This window comes from Telmatherina bonti (genome assembly GCF_933228915.1).
Source record: "Telmatherina bonti genome assembly, chromosome: 19".
NCBI lineage: Eukaryota > Metazoa > Chordata > Actinopteri > Atheriniformes > Telmatherinidae > Telmatherina > Telmatherina bonti.
This window is the reverse complement of record NC_136617.1, coordinates 10,173,926-10,195,499: the sequence shown is the minus strand read 5'-3', so window position 1 is coordinate 10,195,499 and position 21,574 is coordinate 10,173,926. Positions and strand designations below refer to the sequence as shown.

General features: G+C 38.7%; 1 protein-coding gene across 1 annotated transcript in view; it reads right to left on the bottom strand.

The window, feature by feature from the left end:
- Nucleotides 1–21,574, bottom strand: part of grin2da (glutamate receptor, ionotropic, N-methyl D-aspartate 2D, a) — a gene marked incomplete at both ends in the record, with an annotated part of 358,506 nt that overhangs the window by 50,872 nt on the left and 286,060 nt on the right. The window contains 2 exons of the mRNA XM_079259282.1: nt 90–202; nt 3,118–3,243. Of these exons, the coding sequence (XP_079115408.1) occupies nt 90–202; nt 3,118–3,243 (239 nt within the window). The remainder of the gene's footprint in view (nt 1–89; nt 203–3,117; nt 3,244–21,574) is intronic.

Here is a 21,574-nt window from a genome sequence, read left to right as displayed (position 1 = left end):
CCAGTCATCTAGCAGATTAATAAATTAAACAAATACATGAACCAAGTGAGTCAATCAATCATAAAATGCAGCGAGTGAGTCAGGTTTACCATGATCTTGCTGGTTGTTCCTCTAGGGTTTTCCACAGGCACCGAGTTGTTGAAAACCAGCGCCCACAGCAGCCAAACCGACTTCCCAATGGTGAACTTGGATCCACCTGACTCTAAGATGGAGAAAGATGCCAGAATTAAGCGAGTAGTTATTAGATGTTGCATACTAGATGTGCTGAAGTCTAAATCCTGAGTCTGAACATGATGTTTGATCAGGTTTATTCCTCACAATGTTAGAGTTAAAGGAAAAATTCTCAAAGGTTTTAAATAAAGCACTTCAGGATGCCTGATGCTTGAATAAGATTGCACTGGCTGAAGCAGGATTAGAAATAAACACTCCTGATAAAACTGTAGAGGAATCCCAGTTTGATTCTGCCATGTTTGTATTGCAGACTTCCCTTTTTCAGCAAACCAGCAGGTTCCCATACGGGAATGGATGAGTTGCAGAGTTGGCGTTGGGTGATGAGTCCTGGCTAACAGTTGACAGGTCATTGCTATGGTTTGGACTGATTTCACAGAAATCTAGCTGGTTCTGCTAAAACAGGACAGTTTAACCTTCAGTCTTTGTAATTTTGGTTTGAATACAGAAGCACTTTATGAGAAACAGGCAAAAGTAAATGTCACATTTACTATGATGATTTGTGGACAAGTTTAGAGCAAAATTTCATCAAGACCCACTAGAGCTGGGGTTCTAGGAGTCTAAACTGAGCTTATATCATTTGGACTCACCTACAATGAGGTGAAAAAGAAGCAGCTTTAAAGAATAAAGGATATACTTCAAATAAGAAGACTACCCAGGCTAATTTTACACCGTTATAGAGGAATAAATGCGATGTATTTTTCTCAGCTTTTGTTCAGGATTTGCTCCAATATTCTTTGGAACTTAAAATGACACCGCTGAGTAAAAGGTTTCAACAAAGTATTACTCAAAACAATTTTTAAAAAAAATGGTTGCACAATCACATGAATATTTCCCTTGAGTGGAATGACACTCATGAGCCCAGGACTTGAAAGCAAGGCACTTAATACACAAAATCATGTAGACACTGATGCCTGCATACCTTTGGGGGCACAGATTCAGGTTATTGTGGTCTTTCACTGCAATGATTAGAGGAAGTGAGCGACAGTGATTTAAGGACTGCCTGATGTTAAAACAGCAAAAAAAAAAAAGGCTGAGAATAGATTCGTATTGAGACATCAAACCTGACCTCACAGCGTCGTCTCTGTAGGGCTTAAAGCAGAGATGTAGTTTGTCACTGAAAGCAAAAAGTGGATATAAAGCTCTAAAAAGTACAATTAAAAAAAAAAAAGGTGAAAATGCCATTTCTTCTGTCCAAATGAATGATTAAGATCTGCAGTCTGGTGCAGTCAGCTCATAAAAATAAGAGATAAAGCAATGTCTGAATGTTTATAGGGTCATGTTTACCACAGTGTTACATCATTTTTCCTTTTAACAAAACTCAATAAGCATTTAGGAACTGAGGACACCGATCATTGAAGCTCTATAGGTGGATATTCTTTCCCATTCCTGCTTTTTTACATTTTTAGGTGCTTAACAGTTCATGTTCAGTTTTGTACTTCATGTTTTCAGTGGCAGACAAATCTGGACTGCTGGCAGGCTAGTCTAGTACTTGTACTCTTTAACTGTGAAGCCACACTGTTGTAAAATGTGCAGACGGTGACTTGGCATTGTCTTGCTGAAATAAGCAGGGACTTCACTGAAAAAGATGCCGTTTGAATGCAGCATATGTCGCTGAAAGACCTGTATCTTTCAGCATTAATGGTGCCTTCCAAGATGTTCAAGTTTTCCATGTCATGAGCCAGCACATGCCCAGGCCATCACAGATTCTGGCTTTTAAACTTTGTGCTGAAAACAATCCAGATAGTCCTGTTTCTCCTTGGCCCAGAGGACACAACATCCATGGTTTCCAAAAACATTTCTCAGATGAGCTCAGACCCAGAGAAGCCGGCAATGTACTGCTGATGTACCGTATGGCTGTTGTCCTTGATATCTCTACATTCTTTTTTTTATCTAAATAAAAGATTTTAAATGATAAAATTTCTACATTTCTTGCTTGTTGTATGTTGAGAAATGATGTTCTTAAACTGTTGGACTATTTGCTCATGCAGTTGTTCACAAAGCGTTGAACATTGTCCCATTCTTCCTGGTGAACAATTGAGCCTTTCAGGATGCTCCTTTTATACCCAGTCATGGCACTCACCTGTTTCCACTGTGGAACGTGGTGTATTTTGAGCATTCTTTAACTTTCCCAATCTTTTGTTTTTGTCCCAGTTGTATTTGAACATGTCGCAGATATCAAATAAAAGAAGTGAATATTTGAAAAAAAAATAAATTAATCATTTTGAACATTTAGTATCTTGTCTTTGTAGTGTATTCAATTAATTATATGTTAAAAAAAGAAATTGCACAGCATCATATTCTGTTTTAATCTACATTTTACACGTCCTCCAACTTCATTCAAAGTTTGAGATAGGAGATAGTATCAACTATAGTTTTAAGTAATTTTGTGATAATAAAAGCCATAGCTTGAATAAAACAGAAACTGAGATGTTTTAGCAGAGTTAGAAACCCACATCACAATGACTGGCAAATTACTCACCTGTTACTGGTTTTTAGTTTAGTTCAACTTTTGTTAAAATATTAGAACGTAACAAACATTTCCCAGAGAATGATGTTAAATGAATGTCTGAACAGTTGGAACAAACAATGAGCTGACAGCAGCAGCAAAAACGTCTAAATCTGCCACCACCACATTGTCATCATTCACTTTGGTAAATATAAATAAGCTATATTGTTGAGTGATTGCTTTGACTCATGCGCAGCAAAAAAAAAAAAGAAAAAAAAAGAAAAAAGAAATAAAAGAAACTGGGACACTTTACATAATGTGTGCAAGCGCCCTCTTTTAAATCAGCACCCCCCTCCTTCGCTTACGTAACTGACAAATTGACAAGTTGGTAATAATGCTGTGAAATGAGCAGTGGCGGTGGCTTGATTGGCGTCTCTTACTCTTGGCGCTCTGCAGGCTGCGGTTGTATCCCACGGGGCTGAAGAACTCAAAGATGAAGACGGTGACAGCCACCACTGACAGGCACATCACAAACATCATCACCCACACCGCTGGGCTGTATGGTTCTGCAACACACACAAAACACACAGAGACACACAAGCCAACATCAGATAATGCTTCAAAAGTTTGCCTGTCATTTGTAAAGGGCCACTTTTATTAAATATGCATTATGACTGGAGCGGAAACAAGTCAAAGGAGCAAAATGTGCAGAGACAGTACGGCGAGTGCATGAGGTGCCCGACTGCTCTTTGCTCCCATCAGTGTGTGTGTGTTTTTTTTTTTATTAACTGTCAAATTTTAGGTCAATATTTACTCTTGTCTGTCAGTGCCTGTGGGGGATATCTGTGCTTTTAGCTGACTGTCGTTGTGTGTTTACCAGCATGTCTCTAACTACAGCTGTATGAGGCCTTGTGTTGGAAAGTTAATGGATGTTTGGCATGTTTTACTGGAAACTGCTTAAAAATGACTCATCAAAGAAAAGCTGAACAACAAGCCGGAGTCTGCCAAAATATGCGATGCACATGTATTCTGGTTTGTCTGAGTTCCAACAAAGGTGCAAGTGGCTGAAATGGGTTTTCCCCGGAAGGTGGCAGGTCTCAGCCTTAGGACCCATTTGTTTCTCAGTCCTGGTCTTTGGGGACCACAGCCCTGCATGTTTTAGAGGATTCCATACTTTAACACACTTTACTGAAATGAGTGACTCATCAGCAGATTTGCAAAGACCTTGATAAGCATTCAAATCAACCTGAGTTGGGAAGAAGTACAACATGCCAGGCGAAGGTCCCCGGGGACAAAGAAACACTTCTCTACGCTAAGGTCCGATGTGAACCCTTCCATGCATCTCCTGTGTCCTTTACATGCATCATTTTGTGAGTTTCCAGGGCTGTATTTCCTAACAACTATATCAAGGTAAAAGACACATGGAAATATGCATGCAGTGACACAGATTACTTCTTTTTTAATGGAAAAAAATAAGCATAAATGAGCCTTTACAGGTCTGACAAGGAGTTTTGAGGATCCGCAAGGAGTAATGAAGCTGCTCCTCCGCATTCAAAGGAGTCAGACTTGATTTTCTTGTTTTAATGCAGGAACACTCAAAGCATCCCACCTGTGACCCACTGGAATCCTAATAAGGTACAATAATAATATTTACTTTATTAATCCCGACAGAGAAATTCAGCTCCACGTTGCCATGGAGCGACTGCATATGGGTCTTTGTTTAGTATGCATCGCTGTCACCTCACTCTGGATGTCTTTTGAATATTTCCAAATTAAGCAAGACCTTGGGGGAGACCCTGAACATGTGCACCACTCCTGGCCTGCAGTTTCTACTTTACTGGAAGCAACAATGTCAATGAAAAGTTCTTTTTTAAGGCAATAAGTTCTCTGTAGTTATGCAATGATATTATTTTCAGTACTGGTCACCACGACAGTTGTGTTGTGAATGGATTTCTGACCAAATTACAGAAGCGGTCGTGTTGTAACAGCCACCTGGGGCGAAACTCATTGCCCTCATTATACTCACCACGAAATGAATCACTGCATTACAAGCAATGATTTATCAACCAATATAGGGATTATTAAGAGGGGAAAGACACAGCGAAAGCTCAACACAAAATTTCTGCAAGAGGCTCTTGTTGTCTGATCCCACATCAGCTCAGCTTTGTAAATGCCAGCCGCCAAATGAGAAATGTGCTTTCTTTTGATAATAAGAGGTATGATATGCCAAAAACCAAGATGGATCAATGAAGTACATTAGTGTTGGTATTCAGAAATATGGAGATGTAGTTTTAGGGATTCTAAAAGCTAGTATTTAGGCATGGGAGGGCAGAGATCATCTCTGTATTGCTGATGGGAATGTAATAAACATTCACATATTGTTAATTTTCTGCTTCAAGAGTTGAATGTCATTTCGTAGCTGAACAACAAAGCAAACGTGGAGTCTTATCACATGAGTATGAACCTCAGGGTGTCGACAAGAGCAAATTGTCTCCCCTCATCTAGTCTGTCCAGAGAAATGAATGCTAGTCTAAGTGACGGCTGAGGAAATGAGCAGATACTGCTGGGATTTTGTAAATTAGAGGGATTTGCTGCAGAGACCGACCATGGCAGCACAGGCAGCTGTACCGCTAATCAACCTGCAATGGAGAGATGGGCTGAGCTGCTGGGTTGACTCATCAACACCACGTTGTTGTGTTGCATCCAGGAAGAGGTGCTAAATCAAACTGAACTGTGTGCACACATACCAAAGAGTAACAAGCACCGTTTACATGTGAGGGTTTTAGCAGAGTCTTCCCTGCAGAGACTTACAGTGAGGGAGCAGGTGGAGAGGCTCAAGATTTATCCAATATACTCACAGCCAGCAAGGGTTAATATGCTGTCAGGGCTGCAGGAGGTGCCAAGCTGTGGGTCATGTGGACTAAGGCACTGTCTTTTTATTTCTACCGAGGTTTTCCATATCTTAGAAGCCTCAATATTATTTTATAAACTGCTTGTTATTACATATTGACAGATATGGGGAGGCAAAGGGTCTGTGGGTAATGTAGTGCGTTGGGCACCTTGAAGAGCATTGCAGAAAAATAATCAATTATTAGATTTCTTCGATGCATTTCGTTTATAAATACACAATCTTCCCTGACACACCCTCTGCCCCTGGCTCAGCCTGAGCTCAGGTCCTCTACCACACACCTGAGAGCTTACACGGTATCTTAACTGTTCCTACAATTGTGCTGGACTGAGATGTATTGTGTTTCTCCAGTGAGAGGGGTCCAGCGCATTATGCAAAAGTTGAATCAAACTTTATTATAAAGCATTTTTTACACAAAAAATGTGGCTCATTTTAAAAATAAGCTACAATATATCTATCTATATCTATCTATATCTATATCTATCTATATATATATATGTATATATATATATATATATATATACATATACATATATATATATACATATACATATATATATATATATATATATATATATATATATATATATATACATATATATACATGTATATATATACATATATCTATCTATCTATCTATCTATATATATATACACATCTATCTATCTATCTATCTATCTATATATACATATATCTATCTATCTATCTATCTATATATATATACATATATCTATCTATCTATCTATATATATATACATATATCTATCTATCTATCTATATATATATACATATATCTATCTATCTATCTATATATATATACATATATCTATCTATCTATCTATATCTATCTACATATATCTATCTATCTATCTATATCTATCTACATATATCTATCTATCTATCTATATCTATCTACATATATCTATCTATCTATCTATATCTATCTACATATATCTATCTATATATATCTATCTATCTATATATATCTATCTACATATATCTATCTATCTATCTATATCTATCTACATATATCTATCTATATATATCTATCTATATATATCTATATATATATATATATATATATATATATATATATATATCTATCTACATATATCTATCTATCTATATCTATCTACATATATCTATCTATCTATCTATATCTATCTACATATATCTATCTATATATATCTATCTACATATATCTATCTATCTATATATATCTATCTACATATATCTATCTATCTATCTATATCTATCTACATATATCTATCTATATATATCTATCTATATATATATATATATATATATATATATATATATATATATATATATATATATATTTGAAACAAAGTCCAGCTATAAATTAAGCTATAAAGACAGGTCTTTAGCGCCTTTTTTAAAAACAGTCCTCATGTTTCCACAGACGAGGACCATAATGGTGGAACGAGATTCCACCATAAGTATTAGTTCTAACTTTAGGAACAATGACTACAGGCACTATTCTTGCCTTTTCATTCCAGGCTTTTTCCAGCTCATGTCTCCAGTTTTCCCTTTGGGGTATAATGGCAATGGGAAATTGCCATCATACCAGCTTTCCCGTGTTGCTATCTGTGTGGGGCTTCTCATTCTCCACCAAGTTGGGAAGTGTTTTTCATTTTCTTATTTCTGTACACTATTCAGCTGCATTTTTTTCAGTCTGAATGACATTCCAAAGCCTCTGCTGTGGATCCTTGGTGGTCTGGTTTAGTGAGTCAACGTCTTGCCTGCCATTAGCATGCAGCCTGAAGTCATCCAAGTAGAGGAAGTGACTGATGGTGTTCCCACTTCTGAGTCAGTATCCATAGCCAATTTTGTTGAGGGAGTTCAGGCCTTTGCAAAAAAGCAGCAAGGACAGAAACTTGCTCAACTGGCTCGAAGTACATCCCAAGGATGGTCTGCCACACCCTCATTGAGTTTGTAATGAAGGATTGTATTGTGTTGCTCACATTGTAGAGCTTCAGGCATTCTAGGATCCGTGAATGTGGCATTGAGTTGTACACTTTCTGGGATCAATCCAAGCAGTGCACAGGTTTGTTGGTATGGTTTTGCAGATTTGGACAACAGCTCTGTCAACCAGTAGCAGAAGTTATGCTCCTCTGGTATTGCTACCATTGCCTTTCTGTGCCTCTATCATGTATACATCCATCTCCCCACTTTTCTAACGTGTTAATGCCCAACATGATGATGTGGAAAGACTGGTTATTGGTCGATAGGTGGATAGGACTGGTCCTTTCTGCTGATGTTTCAGAATCAGAACTCTTAGTCCATTTGTCAGCCATTCAGGTGGGTCAGCTGGTGGTTTATCTGTGCTGCCAGGCACACATGGAGAGACTTCAGGTTCATTAACCAGTAGGCATGGATCACATACAGACCAGATGCTGTCTAGTTTATAAAACTTTTTTCCATATCAATTGAAATATTAGATTTTAGAGTGAATTTTGCTGACTTTGATGAGCACTTATCTTGCAACAGCATGTCTTCATAGACACAAACACATTCACTTTGTACTTGTGTCTGTCCAGTGGGTCTTGGTTTTATCAAACTGATTTCATACTCCAAGTACAGAAGTGATCTGTAATTTTACTACAATATTGATTTGTAGAACCTTGAAAGTCTGTCAGTTTGTCAATGTGAACTGTGTGCACAGAACATGAAAGCGTGATGTTTCAGAGAGTAAAACAGGTTTTGCTGCATCAATTTTATGCAGACATATCAGATTTTACAGTATGAATGATGCTGACTTTGATGATCCCCTAACTTGCACTGCAAGAAACATTCCCATTTCTTCAAAGGGCCACAAAGACTTCAGATTAAAAAAGTTTGAGTTTTCTACCAATTATTTCTCTGGTGAGTCTTGAAAGTAGCACTATGTAACGTTCTGACCTCAAAATGATTTGTTTCTGACCCGCTTTGATGGCACAGGGACGTTTATGAATGACCAGAAGCATCCTTTGAATGACAAACAGCCCTTCATGACTTTTGCTTGGGGTGTGCTGCATAAGTTTAGAGCAGTGATGGCTTTACTGCATCGTGTGTCATGTCAACAGCAGCTTGGCTGATTCAACAAAGAAATGCATGGGGATAATACTGGTTTAAGACAGGACAAGAAAGAATGACAGAGAGAGAAATAAGACAAGTATTAATTCTAATTCTTTTAATTCTTAACACCTGAGAGGTGGGGATGTCATTACCAGGTGATTGGTGTTCCCGCCGGGCTTGGATTAAAAAAAAGCATTTAGTCATTTTCAGAAATGTAAAGCGACCAAAAACAATAACTGGAACATACTATGACTTTTACTTACTGAGCAGAGCTCAGATTGTGGAAGGATGCAAAATGGGTGTCGTATTAGTGTCATTAGGGGAGCATCACTGACAAAATCTGCCAAAGTTTATTCGGGCTTTTAAAGGATTAAAGGATGGTTGATGAGATTAGTTAGAAGAAATAAAAGACCCTGGGTTTATTGAGCTGGAGTGACAAGTGAACTCTGTCATAAATTTGTATCACAAGAAGAATCCTGCAAGTCATTTTTAATCCAGTCACATAAATTGTATTTTTGTGGATTTGATAAATCAAAATTACCTTGGCAGAGAAAGTGTGTGCCGTGCAAACAATGAAGGTTGTGTGTGATTTGTTTGCTTACACTCGGGTGGATGAGGAGAGTAAAGCAGCTGTTTGTTGTTTGCAAAGTGCTGTCAGCCTTGAGTTAAGATGCAAGATGCTTTATTGTTTTATTTCACGTTTATGCTTTCTTACAGCCAGTCCCCCAGTTTGGTCTCCAGCAGCTATTTATCCATTTGGGAAGAGAGTCATTTATTTTTATATCCATATTAAAGGGGGGGGGGGGGGGGGGGGGTGAGTCAAGTGAAGACAGATGCTGTTTTTCCAGAGATGCGCTCGGTATTATTCACACCTGGGAGCTGCCAGGTACAACCCCGTTCTGGCACTCGTGCCAGTGAGCAGATCTGCTGAAGAGCATGTGGTTAGGGTTGGGGCTAATGAGGCTGTTGTGTCTTACCTCAAGGGCATTTTAGTAGCAGTAGCAAATTAAAGGGACAGCATTAGGTATTTGTTGTGCTTGCCGACATGTCCCCAGCAGATAGAGGGATTTGAGTGGATGACCCTTATTCTCTCAGCCCCCAGTAGCTGTACTGGTTTCATATTTTAAATTGTTTATTAAGAAAGGGGAAAAAAGAAGGATAACTGTATTTTTAACCTGATTGCAGATTCAGGTATTCTATGAGCAGAAAGCCAGAACAGCTCACATTACTAGATGTGTTCCCATTAACTTAAAACAGCCATTACAGGCGGTAGTTAGTTAGATATTCTCCAATTAAAATGCTTAAATGAGGTTCATTAATAGTCAGTTTTCCATATGGAACACATGACATCCATAATGTCTCAATATAGAGTCTCCCTGCTCTCCCACTTGTGCTACCACTGAATGCACTTGCAGAGTTTATTATGGAAATATTATGTACATATATTATACAATCTACTGCACACCTGAAAGACAAGCACATTAGAAAATGATATCTAAATAAATCATTTTGTCCATAATACTTAAGCACTGAAACTACTGATTCTTTTAAAGGATGATGCACATTTTCTGACAAATCTTAAAACATTGTTTTGGTTTACTTGTTTCCTGTAACTATTCTTTGTAACAATAGTCACTACGTTATCTGCTCAAGTGTTTATACAACCTTATTGTAGTGTATGAAATTGAATTTCTATAAGACAGACCAGCACACCCAGATGATACAGTTAGACATGGAATCACAGTAGGATAAGTTCAATAAGACTCAGCTTTGCTTTGCATGGAAGTCAAGTCACGGCTTGTTTCTGTAGCAAACCGACCTCAGTTAACCAAACAGAAATACACCCGAACACCAAATGAGGGAGAAATAGAAGCTGAAATAAAGAATAATACAAAATAACCTCCCAGAAGTCTTGTTCAATCATTAATGAAAGCTGACAAGAAGCAGCATTGTTTTTCATGATATCTGTTCTAGATAGGGGGTTTTAAACTCTGGTCCTCGTGAGCTGCAGGTGTTAGTGTTTCCCTGGTACAACACACTCAATTCAAATGGAGTTTCTCCAAAAACTTTTTGTCATCTTCTGCACCTGTCTATTAATAAGCCATTGATTTGGGATCACAGCAGGAAAAAACTAAAACCTGAAAATACCCTGGTATAGGAAGATCTCAGGTGAAAAGGCCTTCTGATGATGGTCGTTCAGGGCCGCTATACTGCAGGTTTTAGATGTTACCCTACTCCTACAGTGTTATTTTTTTAGTCAATTCAAGAAATGTGTCCACACAAAACCACTGAGAATGCTGTGGAACGTATGCCAGGCCTGTTAGTGGTGCTGTAACGCTGTCACAGTAGCGCAGCGAGACAAAGAAACAAAGACATGAAGCACGTGTATAAAGAAACCTCAGTGTGGTTTTTGGTTATTTTAAAGATTTTACTCTGAAGTTATCTTTTACAACACAAATTTACCACTGTCATTCATCACTGTTGTAGCCATTAGCAAGGTCACCCCATAATAGTTTTCATTTAGTACAGGTGGGACTGAAGTGTCATGGGCTCAAAAAAGATGAATGTGGCCTGTAAGAAAATACTAAAAACTGTGGTGTTTTTGTTTCCAAGAGGCAGAAACATCCAAATGATAAAAAACAAAACAAAACACAACATTGAGTTGATACACCTACATTTCTCACTGTGTCAACATGACCTTAAATGTAATGGATCTCCTCAACAGTGTACTGTTCAGTTCTACCCAAGTCTGTTAATGATCTATTAACCTGGAAAATGTCACTTTAAAGCTTCTATTTTCTTTTTACAATACTAGCATGACCCCAGCAGTGTAGAGCTATGAAGATCTTAACTCTACCTTCATACTACAAAATATTTACAAACATTTGCCAAGTGGAACTCTGTTTTAGGGTTTTTTTTACTGGATGAATCTCTGTTACATATATGTCCTTAGTTACAGATCATTTTTAAGGCTTGTAACTTCATGTCTTCTAAAAAAATATTGCAGACTTTGCATACATCAAACTGCAAAAAAAAAAAAAAAAAATGTAGTCGAGTCCAGATGAAACCTACAGGAAGTAGCTGAATCACTCTTGCTAAAGTACAGCTTGGGATGGACTGCTTCGCTGTAAGTGTGAAGCTTTTTCCTCCAGACTGCCAGTTTGAGTGACAGGCCAGCTACCGCAGATGATCACGTCTTCCAACACACACGAATACCTGCCTTTCTTTCTCTTCTTTTTCTCAGCTTTTATCTTCCTCCTTACCATTGACAGTTTCTGTGTTCATCATCCAGAGTAAACAGTTCTGGCTTAGTTGCTTCCAAAGTACATCCTTTTTCAAATATAAGAGCTTCTGTATCAGAGTAGAGTAATAAAAACATCCTCTGTTACTTGCCAGTTCTTATGTGAGTAGCACTGTGCCATGTCCTTTTCACAAGCATTAGGAAGAAGCTTACGCATTGTGATAAAAACTAAGTACTATTCAACATAGGAGGAAATAACAACAAGATTCTGCTTTCTTTAATTGTTATATTAATTAACAATATCAGCACCTAATAATTTATTATGATCTATAAATATGCAAAAGGGTAGTAAGGCTATTTCTGAACTATTTGGAGACTGTGACGACTCATTATACATGGAGAAGATCATACTTGAGTAGAAAAACATCCAGAATAGATTCCTAGGCAAGTTCACTCCAAGATCAATCAATTCAATGCCAAGACATATATTACCAAAGTATTTCTGTGCTTGACTTTAGACTCCATTGGTCTCAGATAGTCTAAAAAATGTTTAAGTCCATGACACTTAAGTTTGCGACTGAACAAGTATGGCTTTTTTGAGAAATCCTCCAAAGAAATTCCTCTTTATTCCTCTAAGATAAAACAAGATGGCATCACAGTTTAGGTTTGCAAAGTTGCTTCAGGGGAAAAAAAGAGTAATAGAACATTATATCAATTCAGTGTTCAATGGTTCCACTCATTTCATTTTCATTTTTTTCCCTTATTAAATAAGATGTTTAAATTGAAAAAAATGTCTTAACTTAAAAAAACAAAACAAAAAACAAACAAACAAAAAAAACCCAAAACAAAACAAAGCAAATTCTGTACATGCCTTGTAGTATCAGGCCTTTTAAGTGTTTGATCAGCTTGCAGGCATAGCTAATGTCAGACATAGCTGATATCAGACATAGCTAAACTAACGTCAGACATAGCTAACATCCAGCATAGCTGATGTCAGGCAAAGTTAATGTCTGGCATAGCCAACGTCAGGCATAGCCAACGTTACACATAGCCAACATCAGGCATAGCCAACGTCAGGCATAGCCAACGTTACGCATAGCCAACGTTACGCATAGCCAACGTCAGGCATAGCCAACGTCAGGCATAGCCAACGTCAGGCATAGTAAACGTCAGGCATAGCTAACGTCAGGCATAGCTAACGTCAGGCATAGCTAACGTCAGGCATAGCTAACGTCAGGCATAGCCAACGTCAGGCATAGCTAACGTCAGGCATAGCTAACGTCAGGCATAGCTAACGTCAGACATAGCTAATGTCAGACATAGCTGATATCAGACATAGCTAAACTAACGTCAGACGTAGCTAACATCCAGCATAGCTGATGTCAGGCAAAGTTAATGTCTGGCATATAGATAGTCAGGCATAGCCAACGTCAGGCATAGCCAACGTTACACATAGCCAACATCAGGCATAGCCAACGTTACACATAGCCAACGTCAGGCATAGCCAACGTCAGGCATAGCCAAAGTCAGGCATAGCCAACGTCAGGCATAGCCAACGTCAGGCATAGCCAACGTCAGGCATAGCCAACGTCAGGCATAGCTAACGTCAGGCATAGCTAACGTCAGGCATAGCTAACGTAAGGCATAGCCAACATTACGCATAGCCAACGTCACGCATAACTAATGTCAGGCATAGCTAACGTCAGGCATAGCTAACGTCAGGCATAGCTAACGTCAGGCATAGCTAAAGTCAGGCATAGCTAACGTCAGACATAGCTAATGTCAGGCATAGCTAATGTCAGGCATAGCTAACTGTGTAAAATAATGAAGTTCACAAACTCATTTATGATGTATTCACATTTTAAATTTCTAAGGACAGCACATGGTGACCTGATCGCCCTTTTTTGTCTTTAGGATGGTTCACTTCTCTTTCAGAGGCTTCTTCAGTTCCAGTTGATTGGCAGCAGGTCTCATGCCTTTCACGTTACCATAACGATCCGTATTATGCCTGAGTCACAGATGTGTGCCTCTGTGAAATCAGCTGCTCTGTACAGAGCTCGGAGGGTCGGGGGGGCAGTGGTGTTGAGAGAAATCCAGGTGACATCGGGTTACCATTAACAAGAAGTGACAGGAGGAAAGGTGTAACCATTAAACTTTCACAGTTAAAAGTTCATTTTAAATCTTACAAATGATCTGTGGAGACCCTTTAAGTAGCAAGTATCCTGCCTCATTGTCTTCATCTGGTCAGAGACCTTTGTCTCATTTTCTCATTCATTAGGCAAACCAAGCCATTAGAGTATTGACTAAGCTGCCATTATTGCTTCTTACCTAGAAAATGAAAATATCAATAGACCTTTTCGTTTAAAGGACATGTGAAACTTTATCTCATTATGAAATGAATGCATTAATGTAACAGATTTTAACATTAATCTAATCATGTTTAATATCTTTGCACACAGAGAAAGGGGGCTTGCTCATTATCTAAAAGTGTAATGGAAAACAGAATTAAGTGATAATGACATGATGAAAATTTTCTCTTGACTGGTGAAACCTGCAGACTATTGAATAAAGCAATTCAAGATGATGATTATTTTTGAGTTTATTATATTTGGATTTTCTCATCGATAACTTATAATTCTGTACCAAAGCTGGTTTCTTTATCATTAAACCAGTTTGAAGAATAGTTAGCTCTGTTTACTCTGCAAGTGTTCTCTCTGTGTAATTCTGCACGACAATTTGCGACAACAGAAGGAAAAAGAAATGCTTTTCTTGACCAGATAAGATCGTCCAACAACAGTCATAAAAAACCTGAATTTTACGGAACATCAAGTTAAAAGATGAGGGAACAATAAAAAAAAAAGAAGGTTTTATACATTTAAAGACTTGTTGCAAATGTTTCCATGTTTTTCAGACACGGGTACATAACTGAAAAAAGGCTATTTCTGCCATCATTCAACTCAAGGTTTTTGAGAATTTTACAAACAAATGTGATTATTATTATTACTATTTTTTTTTTTTTTTTTTATAACTCACTGGCAGCTAAAAACATCTTCTGAGGTCTTTTACGCTTTTGCAGTTTCATGGAAAGCCAAATTGGCCGTGCACACATCAAAAAGCTCACACCAGCATGCATCCAACATGTTGGCTCTATGCGCGCACCCAGAAGATGCTATAATCTACGTGTCTGGCCAAATCCGTACCCACATTTTTACAATCCTGAAAGATGAGCCAAAATGTGTCATGGGGCTCTCTGCAACAACAATGCCTGGTAGCCAATGAGTTAAAAAGGTTTCTTATGTAAAGAAAGGAGATCATCCATTTCAAAATTGTTAAATGTCGCCGCTCTCCTACTTCCATGTGTCTTTTACATGGTTGTTCAGTAATGTCATCCACTAGCGCGCAATGATAGGTTCAGAGTTCACGTTTTGACATTGGTTGGTGGCTAACTGAATTCAAAGCCTCCCTGCAAATGGTGCCACCATGCCTACAGTTGTTGTTCTTGACTTCTCTCTTTACATTTTCAGGTGCTTTTTATTTGATAGTACTGCATTGTTTTATTCCCGTTCCTCTTATTCTTCTCTGGTTTGTTCATTTCCCTGGTTGTGTGTCAGCTACACAACACTGCCCCGTGATTTCCAGCGGTGTTGCTCTATTTTCTGCACCAAGTGAAGGATAAAGCCCCTTGAAACCAGAATCAGGACACAGGAGTCCGTCCATCTGCGTATCTGTTGTCTACATCAAGCACAAATGAGCCTTTAGATCAACCAGTAAGTCTAGATGTTCTCCTTTTGGCTCAGCTCCTTGTTTACCGAGAGACATTTTGCTGCTGAGCCTGCATCACTGATCCGCCAATCCATTCCACTCCATTCTTCCCAAATTCATGAACAAAGCCTCAAGTTATCTGAAGTCCACTGGGACAGGCCGTTCCACCCTTTTCTGGCAGACATCTTGGATCTTGAAGATTTGTAGGTGAATGCCATCCTCAGTCATGAGCTATTGGTAGTCACCGAAGGACCAAGAAATGCCGTCAAAATTAGTTTCCTCTGCAGGGTGTCTGGGCTCTCGATCTAGATCTAGAGATCGGCTGAGAAACTTCTCAGAGCTGCTGCTGCTACACATCGAGAGGAGCCACATGAGGTGAGTCAGGCATCTGCTTAGAATGCCTCCCTGGTGAGGAGATCAAGGCACATCCCACCAGGAGGCCCCGTGGTGGACATCCAGGACACGCTGTAGGAATTATGTTTATCAACAAGCAAGGCCATGATAATTTTATAATTAATTCTGATATTAAATGCTACAACTAAATTATCTTAAAGATCCCACAATATTGTCACTTTTAAGAAAAGAACTTTTACCAAAATAAAAAGATTATCGCAACTTCTGCATGGAATGAAGACAAAAGCTGCGTGCTTTCGCTTGTCTTGCTTTGTTTTTGATTCATACCAGTTGCAGAAGAGGAAGCTGATCACAGGAAGAAGTTTATGCTTCAACCAAATGGATTTAGTTGTAAGGTCAGTTGTTTTTAGTTCTAGAAAACATCACCAAGTTTTTGTGTTTTAAATGCGATTCATATTCATATGTAAACCAGATGCAGTATAGATGCAATCCACATTAAATCGTTCCAAAACCACAAGTGGAACATATGTAGTCTACTAGTGTTTTATCTGTGAGGCGCCGTCTTAAAAGCAAATCAATGCAGGTTTTCATTTAAGAGTCAGGGGCTAATATCGTGGCTAAAACAGACAAAAGGAAAAATAAATAAAAACTTTTTTAAACAAACTTCAGTGTTGTGAATAAATTTCAAACAGACTGCCAGTTAAATCCATGTTAAGTAAAAATAAAAAATTCACTAAAAAGAATGAGCATTTCATCAAAGCAACAGCTGACTGGAACTGACCAGTTCTGGAAATAAAAGGGAATTAATAAGCAATTTGAGACAAGAATCTGCAAACCTCGCAGGAATAACGTTCTCTTGCTTCTTTCACTTTTCATTTCTAACAAGCAGCTAATCAACTTGTGTGGAAATTATGTCCTCACCTCCGTTTCTTAATCTCTTCCCTGTGTACCTTCACTTAGGCGCCCCCCTTAGTAAGCAGAAATCAGCTCCTCCATGAAAAAAAGAACTACTTGTTGCTGCGTTTTCTTACTTGCATGAGACTTTCACCACTGACCTCTACCAGTTTGTTTATTCTTAACTTTCTAAGACCTTGCTTAACTTTATATTTCCATGCTCATCCACTCACAAACTGCACAAACAGCTCCTCACTAACACAGGCAGACCTACTGTACTGACTCACTGGCCCTGTGGCCCCGCAGATATGAAGTAAAACGGCCGTGGGAGCCATGCATCTCCACCCGACCATGACGTGTTTCAGATTGTCTCCTAAATCTCTCTTGACAGATGGATGAATGTACTGCTGCAGCTGTGAAAGTATGAATCAGATCCCTAAAGGCGTAAATGGAAAAGATCAGGTCTTTGAGGAGGGAAGTTGACCTTTGGTAAGAACTTGCTTCAAATTCATTCATTCATTCATTCATTTTCCGAACCGCTCATTCCAATTCAGGGTCGCGGGGAAGCTGGAGCCTATCCCAGCTGGCTTTGGGCGACAGGCAGGGTACACCCTGGACAGCTTGCCAGTCCATCGCAGGGTTGCTTCAAATTATTGGCCTTAAAGATGGAAGTCACATAGATTTAATGAGCTCTTATTAGGATTCCGGCCTTGGATGAGTTTTTTTCAGTCTTACATTCCCAGTAAAGCGATAAATCTATGATGTGAAAAAATAAGTTTCCGCATCACTTCATACATTCTTCATATTTGCAAAGTTTGATGCCAACATTGATACTGCTGTGCTGCAATATGAGAGTGAAGTTATGCAACTTTGAACTAATTATGCAAACCACTCCACATTGTAGAGATTTGTGTAAGTCTTTGTTTTACACTTGAAAGATGCAAACGCTGCATGGTGCTGCAGAATTTCAGCAGAATCCACACAAGTAGTGCTTAAGCACAGATGTAGGGTTTAAAAAGTAATCACCTGAGACACTGCTCTGCGTTAACAAGTCGTTTTTGCTACAGGGTACGGTCTCATCTGGCTTAAGCAATGCACACACACACACACACACACGTCAAGCAGCCGCTGCACAGATTAAAACATCTGAGAACATGTGAAACGGTTCAATCGTTCTCTCTATCAAAGCCACTCAACCACTCCATCCTACTCTTTTGTGCTTGCGTTATACGGCTCCTAGACGACAGACTCTCGTTGCGTGTGCAACTCCAGCTCTTTCCATTAAAACAGCCTTTATCTTTCCCTCTTTTTCTGGGCTTCATCTCTCTCATTCTTTCATCATTAGACTTTTTCATGCTCGGAAATGTGTGGAAATAATTTAAGAAGATTTGTAAATTAAGTGGTGTTATCTAAGACGACGTGGTTCCAACACAGAAAAAAAAAAGCATATTGAAGGGTTTGTGTTGCGAAAACAAAGCAGGGAGACAGGAAGTGGTCAAAAGTGAAAACATCAGACATCGCTGAAGAACTGCAAGCAGCCTTTACAGGGCGGCATGGTGGCATAGTGGTTTGTGCGGCGACCTCACCGCCTCACCTCTCTGTGCACCCCAGCCTTCTCCCAACATCAACACATTTATGTTAGGTGGATTGATCGCTTCTTACATGAAAGTTGCCTTGAATGAAAGAGTCTGCCAAAGGACTGTAAAATAGAATAAAATAGAATCTAATTGCAGAAATATCTGGTCTACAAGCATCATTACTCTGTTGAAGGTTTGCGTCTTCAAATTAAAGGTGAAAAGAGAAATGACGTGCATTATCAAAAACATTTTTGTAAGTTTTGTTGGGAAATACTGGAATCACATATGCAGTGGCGGTTTGGAATTGCAGTTTTTTGGAACAACGTTTCAACTCAAAAAAAGATTTTGGATAAATAATCTATGAAAGGGCCAGACAGTAAATTATGCCCACTTTATGGAGCTACAGAGTGCCTTTGAGTGGTGCTCTGCTTTCAAATGTAATGTCTTGTTGCCGTTTTTGACCTTGTGCATCAAAATTGATCCCACAGCAGCTGCTGTACTGGGTGCTTTGGTGAGGGTTGGTCTGATTTTTGTAACATGCTGCCAAATCGGTGTGTTTTAAAAAGCAGTGAGAGCTGCAGAGGAGTGTGTATGGTTTTATCTCAGGTCATCAAAAATAATCAAAACCAGTTAAATCTGTTGTGTTTCTCAATGTGTACGTTGGTAAGGGTGGTGCGATTCGCTGTACAATCGAGTCATTGCAATGCAAATTGCGCTAATTATATTATGGTTTGCAAATGTTGAAAAAAATATTTTTTATAATAATTAAATGAGAGAAACACAGCTGTAAGGTGGGCCAGGAACATAAAAGGGGCCTGGAGATTACAAGGGGAAGGCAGTGGTGGCCAGCCTTGTATTCATTGTTACTGAGACGATAGTTTACTTATTAATTTTAAAGGCTAACGTTTGGAAACTTTTTGGTTTTTATAAACATATAAAGACCTGGTCAGGTCGCCTCCATGTGTAAGTTGTTTAAAGCCAAAGTGAAATATAATAGTGATGCTGCAAATGTGAAAGCAGCACCGTTCCACTCAGGTTAGAGGAGGAGTCAAAAGTCACTGGTTATTCCCATCTAAATGTTGCTTTAGATTCCATAGGAAACATGACAGATAATATGAAAAATATGTTTGATATGTTTTGGATTTATTAATTGTTCAACATAAATAAAAGATATTGCAGGTATATTTGTTGGGTTACTTGAATTAAGTGATACTGAATGGTGTATAACGTCATTTAAATGTAGTCATCAAGTGAGAAAAGAAAAAAAAAAATCTTAATAATGGTTTAATAATTGAATTGTATCTCAAAAAGATCAGTTGGGAGATACTTAAAGGAAAAATTGAATGCACTTTATACCCAATCCGAAACAGTTCACTGATACATCAAACTTTGGAGCCCTGCTTTGGTAAATGCGGTCCCCAGGTTTCAGCGGTGCTGGAGACCAGCAGAGGGATGAACTTAATACTTTATGACATCATAAAAATAGAGAATTAAAAACGAGAGTTTTAGACTCCCAATTTCAAAACCAGCAAAAAACTAATTCGTACTGGAGTTGTTTTTAAGATGAGTTATTTGTCTGTTTGTGACATGAAACACAACACTTAGAAAAGGGATTTTTGCATGCAAAATGCCCTTCAACATGTCACTTCTTCTATGACTTCTTTTAGTATTATTGTTGCAGTGTACAGTGTACTGTAACTCCACTAAAATGTAGCTTGCTTAAAGGGCGGCTGTAGCTCAGGAGGAAAAGCTGTGGTCTTTCAGCTAGAAAGTTGGGAGATTGAAGTAGATCCAGGCTTCCTCTGACTATATGTCAAAGTGTCCTTGGGCAAGACACTGAACCCCAAGTTGCCCCCCCATGTGTCCTTCAGGGTATGTGTATGTGAAAAGTCCTTTGAGTTGTCTGCATTAGACTAGAAAAGTAGTCCATTTACCAATTAAAACTTGAGTATAAAGTGTGCTGTTACCAACGCGGCAACAATATTCGCAGTTAAAGAAGCCAATCAAAACTTTTATCACACCTACTTTTCTGCAGGCTTACACAGTAGAGGTTGTTTAATCTCGCGCAGATATTTCTGCTTGGATTGCTGCAGACAGATGCTTTCTCAAAGACATGCAGTCCTGCTGATATTGATTGCTCATAAAAGAAAAAAAAAACTAACAGCATGTTGGCTTCAGAGATTTTACTACACGCTGATTGAATGCTGATTAGTTCCAAGTTAACTTGAATCCGAAGGTGTAGCCAACAATCGATGTCATAACAAACAGGATGACGAGCCAAAAACAACAAATGAAGGCACAACTGTGGTGAATGACCCCACCAGCCCCCCCCCCCCACAAAAAACCATGGACGTTGCATTCCCATTGTTTAAATGATCAGAAGTTGCTGTCAGACATTGTTGTGGTCATGTTCGTGCCAATGTTTCCTCACAGCTCCCTCCAGTCAATCTATAAGCATGTTGTCACCAGTTTATTTGTAAAGACAGTCAGTTTCTGGTTCGTTGTGTTTGTTTGCCTTCAGTTCCGCTCTGAGTTCTGTGAATAAAACTTCTTCGTTCAGCATGCCGAGCTCCGTTCCTGCATTTGGGTCCTCACCTCCGCCACAACCCTGACACACGGCGGTTTTTTGGTAAAATAAATCTATTATTTGGCATATGATGTTTTTCTTTTTTGTTTATTTTCAACTTATTGTCATGCTCAGAGCCTCCAGTTTGTCTGTGAACTACTGATCATGCGGACTTCTATTCTTACCACAATTCTATTTAATGTGTTCAGATAAACTGTCAATGGCCCATTTATGTTATTTTCTCCTCATAAAGTTCATCAAATCCAGACAGGACACGTCCATAAAAACTCAAATCTTTTTGTAAAGAGTTTAAAATAGTCACACAAAGCAGGTAGTTCCAGCAAAATATCATTTTTAGACATTTTAGAAACATAACTGTAGAGGAGGTCTTGCTCATAGTGCAATAATTAAACTTATCTACATCCCAACCTGAGCAGTTCCACTTGACCTATTTCTGTTTAAGCCCCTTCATCAAATGACAGCTAAATTAGGATTATAAGGAAAGAGCTCACTTCAC